The sequence below is a fragment of the Rasamsonia emersonii genome (assembly GCF_000968595.1).
Source record: "Rasamsonia emersonii CBS 393.64 chromosome Unknown ctg1118621760327, whole genome shotgun sequence".
Taxonomy (NCBI): Eukaryota; Fungi; Ascomycota; class Eurotiomycetes; order Eurotiales; family Trichocomaceae; genus Rasamsonia; species Rasamsonia emersonii.
Window position 1 is genome coordinate 1 of NW_013563075.1, and position 16,708 is coordinate 16,708.

Genomic DNA, 16,708 nt, shown 5'->3' on the forward strand with positions numbered 1-16,708 from the left:
AATTAATGATGGTGGTGATGGTAGTAATATAACATTGAAAACAACAGCAGACAATGAAATGAAAGAAATGCTTTTATAGACAGAGAAACAAACAGTCAAAGTGCAGGAACCTCTATTCCTTAAAGGACAAAACTATAAATATCTATTGCGTGCTTATCGTAATTTCTATTATACAATCAGACAGAAGGAATACCCCTGATTTCACTCACGAATCCCACTTGGTATCCCACGACGGGGTTAGGCCCGTATTATTTGTTTTTGTTTGTGTGCTTTCTTTGCCTTTGCCTTCCTGCTGCTGCTTCTCATTTTCCTGCTGGTTCTGCTGCTGCTGCTGCTGCTGCGTTGCAACAGCAGAATTCTCCAGGTCATTACCTACTACCTGCATCTCCTTTTTCCCTTGGCTGTCCTGGTTGTCCTGGCTATCTTCAGCAGGCTGCCTCTCGTACTTGTTTCCCAGCATGTTTCTGTTTTCGTCATTGTTATCGTTATTGTCATGTTTCCGCCGTCCATAAACCCAATGCCCGCTCTTCCCGCCCATCTTCTCAATCACCCGCGCATTCCCAATGACCATCCCCTTATCGACGGCCTTGCACATGTCGTAGACCGTCAGCGCCGCACCCATCACTGCCGTCATGGCTTCCATCTCGACGCCTGTCCGCCCGATGCAGGTCACGGTGGCCTTGATCTGCACGGACCCAAATCTGGATCGCTGTTTTGCTCGCTTTCGCTCTGGTTTTGGTTCTGCTGGTGCTGGTGGTCGCAGCCGGACGTCGACTTCGACACCCGTGATGCCGATGCTGGGATGGCAGAGCGGGATGATATCGGCTGTCTTCTTCGCGGCCATGATCCCCGCGATGCGCGCTGCGGCGAAGACGTTGCCCTTGCGAACGCGTCCCGAAGAGAGCAGCTCGTATGGCTTGTCGTTGGTGAAGTACACGCTGCACTGGGCCGTCGCGAGGCGTTTCGTGATCGCTTTGCCTTCGATCTTGGTCATGTGCACTGTCTGCTCCGGCGTGAGGTGAGAGAGATCGCGGTGCGAGTCTGAAGGGAGAGAGACGGTTGAATGGTCGCTCTGCGCTGGTCCGACGTTCGTACTGTAGGCACGGATTTGCGCATTAGATCCCATCCCTATCCCTGGAGGTAGGATGTGGACTGGGATTGAAGACGCTCGATGAAGAGTGCCTCGTGCTAAAGAGTTTACGTTGCTGACCTTGCTGACAGGGACCGGCGTCTCATCTAGTAAGCCTGTCAGCGAGTTTGAACCTGAAAAGGCAATTTCATATTCATATATCATATCAAAAGGACAGTTCTCATTCATGAAAATGCATCGATTCATAAATGTCATAAAAAATGTCATAATACCCATCCCATGCAAATAGCCAAATACATGCAGTCATCAACCATGACAGGACCCGTTACGCCAGACCAGAATATAATCATGATCATGATAATGTAATATAATATATATGCCTACCCACCAATTAGAATCATCGGCCGGTTCCTCATCTTCTCCAGCTCGCCCATTCCGGCGTGCTTCGCCTTCTTGCGCTTCACCGCCAGACCTATCACGTTTAGCAGCTCTCGTTCGCGCTCGCCCACAGTCCCACCCTCGTCGTGGATTCGAGCCGCCTTGCGCGCGGATTCGAGCAGGTTCAGCGACTCCATCGCCTCCTGGTCGATGGGCTGGCCGTTGTTCTCCTTTCTGATCAGGTCGCGCAGAGACACCTCCGCGTTGCCGTGAAGACAGACCTTCAGATTCCCATCCGACGTGATGCGCAGCCGGTTGCAGGTGCCGCAGAAGTTGTCGGTCATGCTCGTGATGAATCCGACACGGCCCTCAAACCCGGGAACCCGATACGTCTTGCTCGTGTCGTTCTTCTGGTCGGGCACTTTCTCCAGGGCCGGGTATTTCTCCCGGATGATGGCCAGCATCTCTCGATACGGGACCATCTTGCCCTGGCTCCACTTGTTGCCGTCAAACGGCATGTACTCGATGAAGCGCACGTCGATGGGTTTCTCCCGGCCCAGCTCGACAAAGGGGATAATCTCGCGGTCGTTGAGGCCGCGCATGACGACGCAGTTGATCTTCAGCTTGATCCCCGCGCCCAGCTTGTTCATCTCCAGGATGCGGTCGATGCTCTTCATCACGGCATCGAACCCTTTCCGCCGGGTCATGATCTGGAACTGGAACGGGTCCAGCGTGTCCAGGCTGAGGTTCACGCCCGTCAGGCCGGCCTCCGCCATCGCGTCCAGTTTCCGGTGCAGAGAGATGCCATTCGTCGTGATACAGAGCTCCCGCAGCCCGTCGCGCCGGAGATCGCCAATTGCCCGCATCATCGGAATGATATCCTTGCGCACCGTCGGCTCGCCGCCAGTCAGCCGGATCTTTGTCACACCCTGGGAGACGAACAGGGCGGAGAGGTATACGATCTCGGGGGTCGTGAGGAGGTGCGCGGGCGGCGAGAGCGGAACGCCTTCCTCAGGCATGCAGTACAGACAGCGGAGATTACAGCGCTCGGCGATGCTGATGCGGAGGTAGTCATGCTGGCGGTGGAAGGTGTCGGTGAGGAATTCGGAGAAGGGTTTTGCGGATTTGAGGGCCGCTTGCCGGGACGAACGGGGAGAGTCAGAGACGGGGGCATAGACCGGAGAGGAAACATCAGTTGCTGGAACGCCATAGGCACTTGCTGTGCTGGTGCTCTGTCGTCGGATCTGTGAGATGGAGATGGTCAACTCGCCAGGACTGCGGGGATGAGCCGCCCCCGCGAGCGACACGAGACGCGATGCTGCGCGCCTCTGCAGGAAGGACGAGGCCATCGTAGCAGACCGTTTCTAAATCAACAATATACGACATGATCCTCGATTGCCAGAAAAAGAGGGACTGCGGCATGGTCGAGAGATACGAGTTGCTTTAGATATTTATCTGGGAGCTCCTCTCCACATCTTGTTAGTCAGAGCTGATAAGCCAATCACAAGTCGTCACGGTGGAGGGGAGCGCGGATCAACACGGAGATCGCCGATAGAGACAAGATAATTCGATACAAAGAAGATAATTCAATACAGACAAGATAATCGATAATTCGATCCAGAATACTTGATGAAGCATACCGTTTGGTGTTGTGGTGGGGAACCACCAATCGTGGAATATTATTACTGAAGCAATTCATAAAGACATCTCCGCGGAGTTGCAGCCCGTGGAGATTGGCAATCTATTCCATGAGACATTCAGACCAGAGAAGCACATTGCCTAGTGATCCAGAGCAGTAAGCCGAAGAGTTGCTCAAACTTTAGATAAATCTCGAAAACATTCCTGCTAAGTATTGCAAGACAGCATCCTCCGCACTCTGTTCTCCAACCCACGCTCAAACTGTTCGACACCGTCTGCTTGCTCAATTAGCTTCCCTCCTTTCAAAACACAGACAACCCGTCGTCGGGGCTGGCTCTCATCAACCTGTTCATCCACTCCCTCGAAGCCTTCGTCTAAGCGGGCTTCAGGCTCTCGTTTCCCTTCGATGACGGACCGCACCAAGAACCGATCGTGCGACACGATCAGGATGGCGCCGCTGAAGGTCGACAGAGCAGAGGCCAGGGCCGTGACGGTGTGGAAGTCCAGGTGCGTGGTGATCTCGTCCAGCACGAGCAGGTGCGGTGGATTCCAGAGGATCTTGGCCAGGGCGAGACGGACCTGAGAGCACTCATTAGCAGGAGATCGACTACCAGGTGAATGTTTTCTTTTTTTTTTACCTAATTTGACCACCCGACAGTCGACAGGCAGGCACATCTGATGCCGTCCTCCCAGCCAGACCCAGCGAGCTCAGAAGTCCTCTCAGCGCTCCTTCGCTCAATGCTCCCCCGACCTCGCGCATCATCAACGACAGCGCTGTCAGTTCTGGTTCGGCGTGACCTTGCCTCTGAAGGTCTCCGACCGCGTTTTGCGCGTAGTACCCGATCTTCAGTCGCGGATGTCGAGTCGTCTTGCCCTGAGAGGGCTCCATGCTCCCCGTCAGGATTTGGAGCAGCGTCGACTTGCCGCAGCCATTGAGGCCCATGATGCCCACCCGATCGCCGAGATGGATCACCAGGTCGACTCCACTCAGGACGGGCGTATCATTCCGCCTGTATCGAAACACGATCCCTTCCAGAGAGATGAGCGGGCCTGGAAACCGCAGATCAGGCGCGTCAGGGAAGGCGAAAGTCACCCCCTTTTCGTCCTGGGGGACCTCGATCTCCGCACGACGCTTCTCATAAAAGCCGACGAGATCCCGATTCAATTTGAACCGTCCCCCTCTCGCGCTGACCTGCACGCCCATGCGGTCATCGATCTTCTTCTGCCGCGACTTGGCCATCCGCAGCTTGGCGTCGTCGCCCGTCTTCTTGCCATGTTTGATATTCTCCCGGATCGTGGCCTCCATGTGCGCGATCTGTCGCTCCTGCGCCTCCTTCATCCGCGACCAGTACAGCTTCTGCGCTTCGAAGTTTGCCTCGTAGGCCGCCAGGTTGCCGCGGAAGTACGAGAGGGACCGGTCCCGCAGGATGATGAGCTCTTCGCAGGTGGCGTTGACAAAGTCGCGGTCGTGGGAGACCAGCACGAGCGTTGTGTCGGACGAGTCGCGCAGCTGTTTGAGGTAGTTCTCGAGCCAGATCACGCCGAGCAGGTCGAGGAAGTTGGTAGGCTCGTCGAGGATCATGATGTCGGGGTTCTGGATCAGAATGCCGGCCAGCATGCACCGCATCCTCCAGCCGCCGGACAGGGTACAAAACGGCACGTCGAGCGAGTCTTCTTTGAAGCCTAGTCCGAGCAGCACCCGTCTGGCTTGCTGTTCGATGTCTACAGCTTTCATCTGAGCTATCTCAGCGTCTCTCCTTACTCGTGGAAGTTTCTGGGCCTACCGTCTCATACTGCGACTGCAGATCCTCTAACAGATCAACGGCAGCCTGCGTCTCCACCCTGATCGATTCCGTGTCTATGTCTGCTCGATTCTGCTTCAACCTACTTCAATCTTAGCCGAAATCCATCAAGAGAGAATTGAATAACATACCGTTCCAGCGAAGCGGCCACCTTGGCCTCGACAGTCTTCAGCTCCTTTCTCGCGTGGAGTCCGCGCGTCCCACTGCGGAGGTTTGCATTCTTCTGCGCCAGAAAAAGCTGTTTCTCAAGCTGCTCGTGACGAAGTCTTCTGACGGCCAGAACTGGAGCGAGGGGGTCTTCGCCTTCCAGACTTGCGGCCAGAACTGGAACAGACATCAGCATGTAGGAGCAGAACCTACGAGTATGCTCCATACTTACTGTTGATTTTCCGTCGAACCTCATTCCTGAGATGATCGCTTGCCAGGACTTGCTGCAGGACTGTCCTGCCAGCCTCAGCGACAGCGGCATTTTCGTCTTCGCGGAAGGTATTTGTGTCTGGCAAGACCTGCTCATCTTGAATTTTTGACGACGAGTCTATCTGCTGCAGAATCGCTATCCTCGTCGCGTAGGAGATTCCCGGTATGAGCTTCTCAGCCATAGCGCGCAGGATAGCTGGAAATGCAAGTATCAAAACTAGCGGTCAGCATCTATCCATCTACCATCAAGCAAGCCCCTGTTTAATAAGAAGTCAAACGCACTTGACTTCCCACTCCCATTCCTCCCGACCAGTCCATAATGCACCCCAGCTTTGAGACGCAGGTCAGCGTTCGAGATCAGCTCGACGTTGCAACCTGCTTCGTTCTTGGCTTTCGGTTTGCTACCGCCCTTGGACTTGGAAACGACGACAATAGTAAGACCTTGAACATCGACCTTATCACTCACAACCAGACAATCAGACAATGTCAGTCAATCAGATATGATAACATTATGCATGTATGTATGTACAGTACATAGGTAGAAGAACATAGAGGTATTACCTCCTTCGAAGGCCTATCATCCAACAAATGAAAACGCGTCTGCTTGCATGTTGCGATGATGGCTGGTTGTTCGTGGTGGTCCATCGTTTTTTTTCCCCTTAGTATCTATTGCACTGTATGTGTATACACTATACACAGGCTGGAGGAGAAGCAATAGAGAAACTAGAAGAAAGAAAAATAGAGAATCTCAAGAGCAGAAATGGGAAAAAAAAAAAGTAAAAAACAAAAAAATATCAAAAAAAAAAAAAAGAAGACAAAGTGTACTACATATACCATTATACATGTATGCAGTAATAGACTTTGCACGAATAAATACTGCTTTGCGAACTATCATCGATCACTTAGCAATTCATCTACAGTATATATACCACCCTGAAAAAAAAATAACATTATACGAACAAGGCCACTAATTAAATCAAAGACTTTAGCTAATATTCATTTGATAGGAGGTTGATAAATAGTATTATTCTGCATACTCCGTATGTAGTAAGAATGACTCATCGTGAATCATTTCCTTTCATTCTTCGCTCAGAAAAACAGGCGGACAGGAAGACAAGGCTAACAGACACCATGCAGTAGCACGTCCATGCTATGCTAATGTCCTGGAATTAAAAAAAATAAATACAATATTCAATACATTGAGGGTGTCTGAAGAAGATGAATGAAAGAAAGAAAGACCATAGATTATATGCATATGAATGAATGGGGGAAGGGACCAGGGTGATAGCCTAACCTTAACAGAAGTACTAAACCCTAAGCCCTAGTGAAACTTAACTGGACTGATTACATGTATGTAGGTACCTAGGTACATCCTAGATGGATGGAGGCAGGATTTTATCATAGTACTCTTTACTCTTTACTCTTCGGTTTTTATTCTTCTCATCATACGTACTCGTTTGTATTCACGGATTGTCGTGTACTGTACATACTGTCCTTTCGAAGATATACAATGTAAAGGGCGATACCATCTGATCAAAAAGAAAATATTATGTTCGTATATTATTCATGATTCATAACTATGACGACAATTCTGTCGCTATGGTAGATATGTCAATTTCAAATCTCCTCAGGCAATCTCGGAGATGGGCTAAAGACAAAAGAAAGTGAAGAAGAAAAGAAACACCTCTCAACGCCCGCTGATTCGCCAACGCCTTGCCCAACGACAAAACGACAATCATCATCATCATATCGTCATTTTGGATGACATGAATCGAATTGAAGAAATGAGAGAAGGGGATATGTGATGAGATGAGATGAAGTGGAGAAGAGAAGAGAAGGGAGAAAACAAAACGAAAAAAAAACAGCAGAGGGACGACCATGCTTCGTTTCGTCCCGTTCCAATCGCGAGGCTCTAACTGTGCTTCGTGTAGCATCCCTTACACCGCAGCATCACCTTATCGCTAATCGGCCCGTACACCTGCGGCGACGCGCCAAACACCTTGCCGCAGTTCCGGCAGTTGTGGTGCGACACCAGCATCTCCATCAGGTGCGTGTCACGCTTCTGCAGCTTGGTCAGCGACTCCTTCAGCTGCTGGCTCTCGGCCCGCTTGATCTCCAGCACCGCCGTGCGCTGGTCTTCGACCGCTTTGCGCGACCGCAGATCCGCCTCGTCCTTGTACGCCCGCAGCAGCTCCCAGGTGCACTCGCCGAATTCACACAGCACGTTCGCCATCTCGCTCTGGCCAAGCAGATGGTCCAAATTCTGCACGCAGTAGTCGATCAGGATCGGTCGCAGGCCGGGATCTTTCGACGGCGTGGACTGGTACACCGTCCGGATGATCTCGGGGATATCCAGATTTTCCACGGGCGTGCGAGTCAGCTGGTTGCGGAACATCTTCGACGCAACCTCCTTCAAGTCGCGAATGTCGAACTTGTCTCCGCTCGCGTACATGTGCACGTGGGCCAGGATGTCCGCCGTCGTGGCAGGTCGGCCCTTGCGTCGTCCTTCGTCGTCATTCTCCGAGTCCACGGAGGAACCACAGCTGCCCTCTGCTGGTGGGCTTTCTTTGAGACCGTAAGTCACTACTCTATAGAAAAAGGCTCGATAGGAAAAGGAGAGGTCTGAACTCACCAACTTCCTCCGACCCCGCAATCTTGTCCGTCTCGTAGATCCCCGTGTAGAGAAACGTCAGGACGGCATGGAACACATCCGGATCCTCATCCACCAATTCCAGCCGCTTCGAGATCCCCTCCTTAAAGTTCTCCTTGCACATGGTCCGGAAATAGCTGGACCGCGGACAGATGATGATGCGGTGGACATTGAACTCGCGGCCACCGCAGACGATCACAAAGTCGGAGTATTCTCCGGACTCGAGAAAGCGACCCCACATGGCCACCCCCGGTTTCCAATCAATCCCAACGCCTTCGAGAACCATGAGCAAGAATGAACAAGATGGGTGTTGGACGGAACGAAGAAGAAGTTTGCAAGTCACTCACCTGGCTGTAACACACACGTGACAACCTGATAAGGAGGCAGGCAGTCTGCGAGCGCCAATCACAGGGAAGCAGGGCGGAGCGGAGATGGACGCACGTCGAGCCGTGATTGGCGCGCTGCTGCTGTTCTGGACGAGATCGAGTCTGAGAGACGAGAGCAACGCTTCCAGCTGGCGTGGAGGAGAGGACTGCTTCTGCTGATGCTTCGTGGGCGGCGGACTAGATAGGTGGCAGTTGTCCGGCAGAAAGAGCCCTCATTGCTGATGAAGAGAACCCGGATCGCAGAATCACGTCAGGAATCGGCTATGGATGCTGCTAGAATCTCGCCCAACCCGCAGGAAGCCGGTGGGAGCAGAAGGTGTTCCAGTTTGCAGCGTCCGTGGCTCTGTCAAACCAGTGCGGTCTGCTTTGCAAGTGTGTTAAAAAGACAGACGATGGATTGAAGTTATTGAAGTTATACTGGTACTATGCCCTTAATGAAAGCAGACACCCACGCGACCAGAGCACCGCGTCTATGAGACGAGAAAGCCAAGCCAAGCGGGGGAGGCGGTGCAGAGCGGGGCTTCAGCCTACAGAGCAGGAGAAACATGGAATCAATAGCAGTGATGAATAATTATTTAACTAGACAACTACGGCTTGGCTATTAGAACGACCAGGCATGGGGGTCTTGGCCGGCGGAGGTGTCAACTGCCAAGCCAGCGCCCAGAGTCGTGACCAAGAGCTGGCAGCAAGCTGAATGCTGGTCCAGACAAATGACGGGACTGGGCTGTCAGTGAGTTGTCTGCCGAGAAGACCCTCTGCCTGCTAGCAAGACCTCGGCCATCTAGCTCTATCTCACGCCATCCTGACTGGTCGATGCGAGAGCATGGCGGCTCTTGGCGCTGCAGGTCAAAGGTCATCGAGGGGCCAGATCAACACAGCTGTGGCATCACGGATCATATCAATCTGACTGCAATGCAATACAGGCAGTTTTCTGTCCAGAAAATGTCCATGATCCTGTGCCTGGAGACAATGAGGCATTTGTTGTTGTTTTTCTTACGTCAATGTTGACACTCCACAGTCGAGGTGGGGGCTTCTTATGTCATTTGTTATCGAGAGAATGCCTGGATGGAACTGGAAAATCGTTAGCCAGCAACCACGGTACAACCGTCAACATCCCCACTTTGGAATCACACGTCACATGAAAGAGCAGAAGAGCGTTGCAACTTGGCGCTGGCGAGTGGTGAAAAATAGCAGCCTTGGCAGACATCTGTTTCATCGTTGTCTTCTCAGAAGCTGAGCATGTCAAATGCAAGTATAGACACAGACAAGACCGTTACTATTCGCAGGAGAAACCTGTATTCCGTGATCCGCCTGATCGGCGGGAGCCAGGTCGGAGCCTCGGATAGCTGCGGATTGTCCCGTCCCAGCTGCTAGCTAGGACTGGAAACAAGCTGATTCGCCGTGGACTGGTCTACAGAGTAGAAATGCTCTCATTGCTGGACTGCTCGAAACACTTCCAATCTCGTCCGTTGTCTCCCTGGTCGAATTGCCGTATCGCGATTCCGCCCCTTGACAATAATGTGCTGGCGGAAGAGGCTCTCGTAGGAAAACCAGTCGAAGAGCCGCTCGTATCGAAGGCTCATTCGGACTGCTGCATTTCCACTCAAACCGGCGGTACCCCAGGTCCGAAGACGTACCGTCCTAAACTCCTAGTAGGTAAATCCCCTCGGTAGTAGCGGTGGTCCGCTGGTCCGCTGCAGAGCGGAAGCGAAGAAGAGATTGCCGACTTCCATGGCGCGCTGTTCCGGGCTGATGCGGAGCAGAGAGACGAAGCTGACCGCTTTGCCCTCACTCTTATCGTCTCCACTGCTCTTCTTCTTGGGACGATAACCCCCCAGATTAGAGGGTCCCCCGACTGGGCCTTGGCGGTGACGGTCACGAGGCTAGGAATTGTTCGACATTCGTAAAAGGTATTCTCGTTCCCGCTGACGAGGGGGTATAGTTCGTCAGCATGCGATTGCAAGAGCAGTTCGAGAGTGACGGTACGGCCGTGCAGCGTGATTCGCGATGGACGGGGAGCGGGAGTGGTATGGGATGAGGGGACGGACTCACTCAACCATACAGATTCAGAAATGACCAGGGAAATATCTGCAAAGAGGTGAGAATAGTCGAGACGATAGAACGAACAATCGAGTGAAGCTCAGCGTATCCGAATATGTAGAATTCAATCGATCGAGGTTGCGCCAGGCCGGGAGATCTCAATGAGTGAAGAATCGCTCGATATGTGCAGACAACGCCATGTTGCGAACAGGTAGCCAAGCAAAAAAAAAACACCAATTATGCTGTCATCAATTAGCCTTATTGTATCAATCAAAACATTTAAATAAATTCATCTTTGTCGATCGTCGCAGAGTTTGATAACTGTGTGAACGTTGCCGCCTGATAGCATCCGGCAGAGAGAAAGGAGATAGGTATATATTTCCCTCGCATCCAACTTCCTGTTTTGTCAACACCCAAAAAGAAAACCGACAGTAGGACAGTAGACCTGATTTCTACTCTGTAGATCAACGACAAAAGACGATAAGAAAGAGGAAGAAATTTCTGAAATGAAAAGATCCATGTCACAATAATAGTTGTTTCCTGAAGAATTGGCAGATATATAACTAAGTACTAGCTAGAAAATTTTGGCATGACGAATTGAATTAATTAACACATTCCTTTATACTGAAGAAAATAAAGGTGGGAGGAGGGAGAAAGCAGTGAGAAATAAATAAATAAATATATATATATATATATATATATCTCAAGAGTCATCCAAGAAGACAACGATACGGATGGATTGTTGTCTCTGTGAAACGTTACGGAACCCAAATCTATCCTAGTACGGAGTATATGCTTTGTTTAATTGCAGCTTATACACTAGGAATGGAATTTATATAAAAAATGGATTTAATTCCATTTTGATAAGCTATAACGCCCAACTTAGCAAGACTGGAGACAATGGTAGCAGAAGAAAAAGAATCTGAGAAATCGTGCGTGATGAAACCACAATGATGAACGATTTCCTGTCATTTTGCAGGATGGCAAAGGGAATAGTTACGCATGAGCAAAACCTAATGCTCAACCAGACAATCTTTGTCCAGTCAATCGATCATGGTAGCAGATCCTCGACCTGCACAATCACAACCATTACCTTCTGGACATCAATCTTCCTCGTCTATAGCCCTCGAACACGCGTCAGAAGAAGCTGCATGTGCTATCGTCCTATTCCGTATGTCTCAGATTTGCTGTTTTCTCGCCATGAGGACCACGACATAGGAGATCTAATTGAAACAGGTTTCGTGCCAGCAACGGGATACTCCCGACACTTTCAGCTCAGCCATTGGCACACGTGTCGATCAGAGCCATGAAACTTCTGGTGGAAGCTTGATTCAGGGGAAACATGACCTGATGCACGGAGTACCCCTGGATCGGGATCTTCTGCTGAAGCCAGGCCCATTTCTGTGGTCCTGTATACTCGTCGAGAGCCAATAAATAGAAAAATCCTTGTACGGGATCGCTGTCACTAGTAAACGAGGGACGCCCAAACGGGATGAAGCGTCGGACGTGTGGCATCCATTGGGTAGATCCCAGACGAGGCGGGTGGAAGCTTCGTCAGCCCTGCCCTCTAGCTGCATACTAGTTGGTCATTGCAGCGGCCATGCCCATTTTTTTCGGCGGTTGTTGGACTCCACGCTCTCCATCGTTGAGCTTCCTTTGAAAAGATGAATGGCTATGCATGAGATCCGGTATGTTGATCTGTTGTTAGTGATCGATTGATTGAAACTTTGGCTGTGGGGATTATGGATGGTGTGCTGGCAGGACTGTATTCCAGGGGAACGACGACTTCGGTCTAGTCTCGGCCCGAACAGAAGAAAGAGTCAGAATGAAAATCTCAGACAATGCGATGAATAATACCGTCTGTGCCTTTCTCTGAAGAGGTTATACTGCCAGGTCACAGTCATGATGTTGGCTGGGTTGGCATGTCCTCCCTCAACATCCCTACCAGAGATCGGACAGCATGCAATTACCTGGATTGAGTAGGTTAAGTAACGAGCCACTGGGCTGCGCCTCGCCGTTAAGACTGATATTTATGGCACACGGCGAGGATTCCCGCTGTCGTCCGATGGGAAGGGCTCCGCAGTTCAGGCGAGCTGGGCAGAAGGACAAAGGCTGCAGGCCCTAGGCAGGAAAGTAAGCACATGAGAAAAGGAGTATACAGCTGTGTACCTAACCTAGCGGATCCTTTCCTTGGAGGCGACAGGCTACTCGAAAGTCAAACAATTCAGCAAAACCTTATTGCCAATAGCCTTCCATCTCCAAAATTATGGATAAAACGTCTATCCAGGCGCAGAGGGCGTTCGTAACCCACCCCAAAACAGGACTAGTCAGTCAAGAATTCTTCACGATCGATGGAATGCTCGCCACGTTAGAGGAGTGGCTGAGCGCCCCGCGATTGTGTTTATTCTCCCGCAAAGAGGGATAGAGATCGATCCAGCTTCTTAATAAGCAAGATATAAGATCACGAGTCTAGAACCCGTAAAATAATGATGATAAAAACAAGTACCTGTTAGAGGACCAGCAAATGGAATCCCAATTGGCTATTTGGTACGCAGGAGTCGTGTGCAGTCGTGGCGGAGGGCTGCGAATAAGGTTCTTTTTGGTATCTTCTCTATTATTGGTCACGGATGGGGACTGGACTGAAAAACATTCTTCCGTCGCTGCCAAGAGAGTCTGAAATTTCAGTCTGGAACGCAGGTTGGCGGACGAGTCAAGACTCGACAAGCCTTGTGAATCCAGGGAGCGGTTTGTGGAGAAGCCCCTGTGTGGCCAGGAGTCGAGACTCAACCATGGGCCATTGCCCAGAGGTTCCCCCAATAGTAATAATAAGAAGAATTATAAGGCAATTGACTAATAACTACGGAGTAGACACTGCAGGTGCGGTAGGTTAAATAGCGAACCAAATTATAGTCTGTCCGTAAATCCATGCATTTAACTAGTTATGGTGTCCTTTGTAGGGTTTGTATCGATCTTTTGAGGATCTTGCCAAAGCTGTGGAGTGATACGATCAGCGTGAATCCTGGTGATCTTTGAAACAGACGTGAGACGGTTCTCGCATGCCGGCCCGAAGCCCTGAACATCGCCCGTTTTGGGTTTGGTCTGCTGGGTCGCTAACCCAATGGGGCAGGCAGCGCCGAATCCGAGGCATAAATCGAATAAATCCGACATAAAATAGAACATCAAAGCCTTCAAGATTTACGATCACTTGGTAAGGGTCAAGAGATTGAATATCATTCTGTGGAGGTATTCTGCTCTCCCAACAAGCATGGGTTATACTCTGCAGCGTGAAGATACAGAGTAGATCTGACAATAGAGTCGTCTAAGATGGAGGTAATAATACTAAGAACAATGCCTGCATAATCCTCGAACGGGGCTGCTGATCAGGAGTCTACTCCGTGGCGCTTACCTGATCCAGTTTAGACCCCAAGCTTGGATGGAATCCGATGGATCCTTTCTCCGGAGCCTGGCAGGAGTCGAGACGGTGAGGCAGTGGCTTGACGGGCGTCTGTGTGGAATCGTCTCAACGCAGTTCGGCAGAAGCAGCAGAATCGTGCCATGTGTCCGCACGCCTCTCTTATGCTGCTGCCTTGGATGCTGTGGCTGGTCGCTCGTACTCGGCTGAGCAGCCCATCAGCGACGAGCGCCGTGGCTCAGTCGGCCGGGGGGGGGACGCGCAATCCTCTGCTATTCTTGGAGCCTAGAGGGCTGCTAGCGGCCGTTAGCCCATAGGTTAAGCTGCGTCTCTCCACTCATCCTCATCCACCGCGAGGACAAGCATCGATCGGGCCTGCTCTGTTCCAGGGTTGACCCTTGGCTGGGCCTGTTTTGTCGCCGACTCGCCGGCCCCTCGCTGCCGGACAAAACCGCCCGATCCGGTAGCCGCGCTCCTGCTCGCTCGCCTGCTGGCCCCTGCCCGCCAACATCTCCCTGGCTCCCCGTTCATTCATTATTATCCATCTGGCCCCTTCCTCTCGCTTGCTCTCTCTCCTGCCTGCTGTTCTTCAGTCCTTTCGCTCTCCCGTCATTCCCTCGTCCCTCGTCGATTGAATCCCCGACACGACATACCCTCCTTCGGTCTCTGAACCAGTCGACAATGACCTCTACTCTAGGCGAGCTGCCCTCCGCAGCCGCCTCGTCCGCCTCCCCGCTCCCCAACCTCAATGCCTCCTACGATGCCGATCTGGACGCCTTCCTCAACCTCGACCAGCTGGCCTACTCGTCATCCGATTCCATGAAGTCCAAACCCTCCCTCGTCTCGCAACCATCGATGACCGGCTCCGACACCAGCTCCAGCGATGCTAGCAGTGCCGCGTTCGCTGCCAGCACCCAGTCGCAACAGATGCCCTTCCCGGGCCCCAGCCATCAATACGAAGATCACCAGCAACAAACCGGTCTCCCACCAGGTGGCCTCGCGCATGCCATGGCATTCAACCAGACGACAGGCATGGGTTTTGGTGCTGGACACCAGGGCTACACCATGAACGGAGATGTGTTTGCCAGCCCCAGCAATCTGAAGCAAGAGGACACGTCCGTCGACTTCGGAACGGCCCCCTCGCGCAACCCGTCAGAGATGGATGTCGAGGCGGACAACTTCAACGCGCTACCCTACTATTTCCAAACCAGCAACGGTGGCAGTAACACCCAATTCATCGATCCAAATGCGCTGGGTGGCCATGAAATGTCTCCGGTTGGACAACCCACCACCCAGGTTGGCCGCATGTATCCAGGCATGCACCAGCAGCAAGCCGCCATGGCGAGGGCTGCTCAACAGCAAAGGCAACAAGAAATGCTTCGTCAACAACAGCAACGTCAGCAGCAGCAGCAGCAGCAACAGCGACGTGTGGAGGAACAGGCCCGACAGGCAGGGCGTCAGAATCGGAGTACGCGCCCGGTGGATCCTGTCGTCGAGGAACGTATCTCCCGTCTGTTGCAGCAGATCAGACAGAACAGCGCCGTTCGCCGTGAAGATCTGCCACCACCACAACCTCCCGTTCTCCCGCAGATGACCAAGCAGAAGAAAGACGAGGACGAGATGGACGAAGATGAGCGACTGCTGGCCAGCGAAGAAGGCAAGAAACTCAGCAGCAAGGAACGACGCCAGTTGCGCAATAAGGTCTCTGCTCGTGCGTTCCGCTCCCGGAGAAAGGGTATGTTTTTTTTTCAAAGTTTCAAATGTCTATGTCTGACCGTTTACTAACGATGTCCCGCAGAGTATATCAGTCAGCTGGAAAACGAGGTCGCGGCCAAAACCACCGAGACCAACGAATTGCGCTTGCAGAACCGTGCCCTTCTTGAAGAGAATGCACGCCTTACGGATCTCACCCGCATGCTTCTATCGTCTCCTCACTTTTCGGATTTCCTGAACGATCTCACCGTGAACGGGTTGCCTCCGCAGCTCCAGGCATCACCGCGGGTCTCTCAACCACAGCCCCCTCAACCACAACCGGTTGCATCTCAGGCTCCCGTAGCCCCCAACCCTCACAAGGACGTCAACCCGCACCGCGCAGCCCAAGATTTCCAGGTCCACCAGAACCTCCAGGTGGGCATGGCCATGGTTCCAGAGCCTAGCATGGGCATCCATGGACCTGGCTGGAACTCGGGGATCGATATGGACTTTACCAATGCTCCTACCGTCTTCGCTGTCTTGGAGGTTCCCGAAGGTCCTGCCATCGATATGGACTTGCTGTCGGGCAAGTCATCCAACTTTGTTGACTTGGCCCCCGACAGCGCCAAGGATGAAGTTCCTTGTCTCGAACGGCCCCCGGTCATGGAGACGGCGCAAGCCGAATCCAAGACCACCGGTGTTGCTGATCCCAGTATTGAGATTGATGAGTCGGATCCTTCCTTTGCTTTATTCCTTGACGAGGCGCCAGCGACCTCCCAGTCCTCCTCGGAAATTCCTGACGATCTCTTTGGTGGGATCGATCCAGAAAAGGTGTTTGCTCATTACGAGCTTGTTGTCGAGGATGAATCTGCCGACGTCAGCGCTGCTACAATGCATCGTCTTGAGCGCCTGTGCGCCAGCATGGAAGCCGCTTATCAACGCGTGTCAATGATGACATCTCACTTGTTATGAACGTTCCTTTTGACTACGTGATTCTCGCTGAGGTCTGCAGTACAATCTCTTCGACTTTCTTTTGTTACTTCTGTTTGTCTACCTTCTTCTCTCATATGATTGAAAGGTCTGTACTGGTTGTCTGTTTCGGGCGTTTGGGCTATATATAGGGATTGTCAAAACAGTGAAGGGAAATGTTCTGGGTTTGGGTTCTTCTGTTGTGGACGGATAGGGTACCGATATATGTGTGTC

General features: G+C 51.9%; 4 protein-coding genes across 4 annotated transcripts; 1 reads left to right on the top strand and 3 right to left on the bottom strand.

Annotated features, from left to right (window-relative positions):
• Window positions 1–205: 205 nt before the first annotated feature.
• T310_5786 (Molybdopterin cofactor biosynthetic protein) lies at window positions 206–2,817 on the bottom strand (the record flags this gene model as incomplete). The annotated part of the gene is made up of 2 exons (XM_013471332.1): window positions 206–1,263; window positions 1,479–2,817. The coding sequence occupies 2 exons, from the start codon at window positions 2,815–2,817 to the stop codon at window positions 206–208; spliced, it is 2,397 nt and encodes a 798-aa protein (XP_013326786.1).
• Window positions 2,818–3,209: 392 nt separating this feature from the next.
• Window positions 3,210–5,507, bottom strand: T310_5787 (ABC ATPase; the record flags this gene model as incomplete). The annotated part of the gene is made up of 6 exons (XM_013471333.1): window positions 3,210–3,247; window positions 3,361–3,713; window positions 3,745–4,817; window positions 4,891–4,990; window positions 5,040–5,232; window positions 5,288–5,507. 6 exons carry the CDS (start codon window positions 5,505–5,507, stop codon window positions 3,210–3,212), a joined length of 1,977 nt encoding a protein of 658 aa, XP_013326787.1.
• Window positions 5,508–7,237: 1,730 nt separating this feature from the next.
• On the bottom strand, window positions 7,238–8,216 carry T310_5788 (BTB/POZ domain protein; the record flags this gene model as incomplete). Its single annotated transcript, XM_013471334.1, has 2 exons — window positions 7,238–7,890; window positions 7,958–8,216. The coding sequence occupies 2 exons, from the start codon at window positions 8,214–8,216 to the stop codon at window positions 7,238–7,240; spliced, it is 912 nt and encodes a 303-aa protein (XP_013326788.1).
• Window positions 8,217–14,494: 6,278 nt separating this feature from the next.
• T310_5789 (BZIP transcription factor) lies at window positions 14,495–16,477 on the top strand (the record flags this gene model as incomplete). Its single annotated transcript, XM_013471335.1, has 2 exons — window positions 14,495–15,548; window positions 15,612–16,477. The coding sequence occupies 2 exons, from the start codon at window positions 14,495–14,497 to the stop codon at window positions 16,475–16,477; spliced, it is 1,920 nt and encodes a 639-aa protein (XP_013326789.1).
• Between the last annotated feature and the right edge of the window lie 231 nt (window positions 16,478–16,708).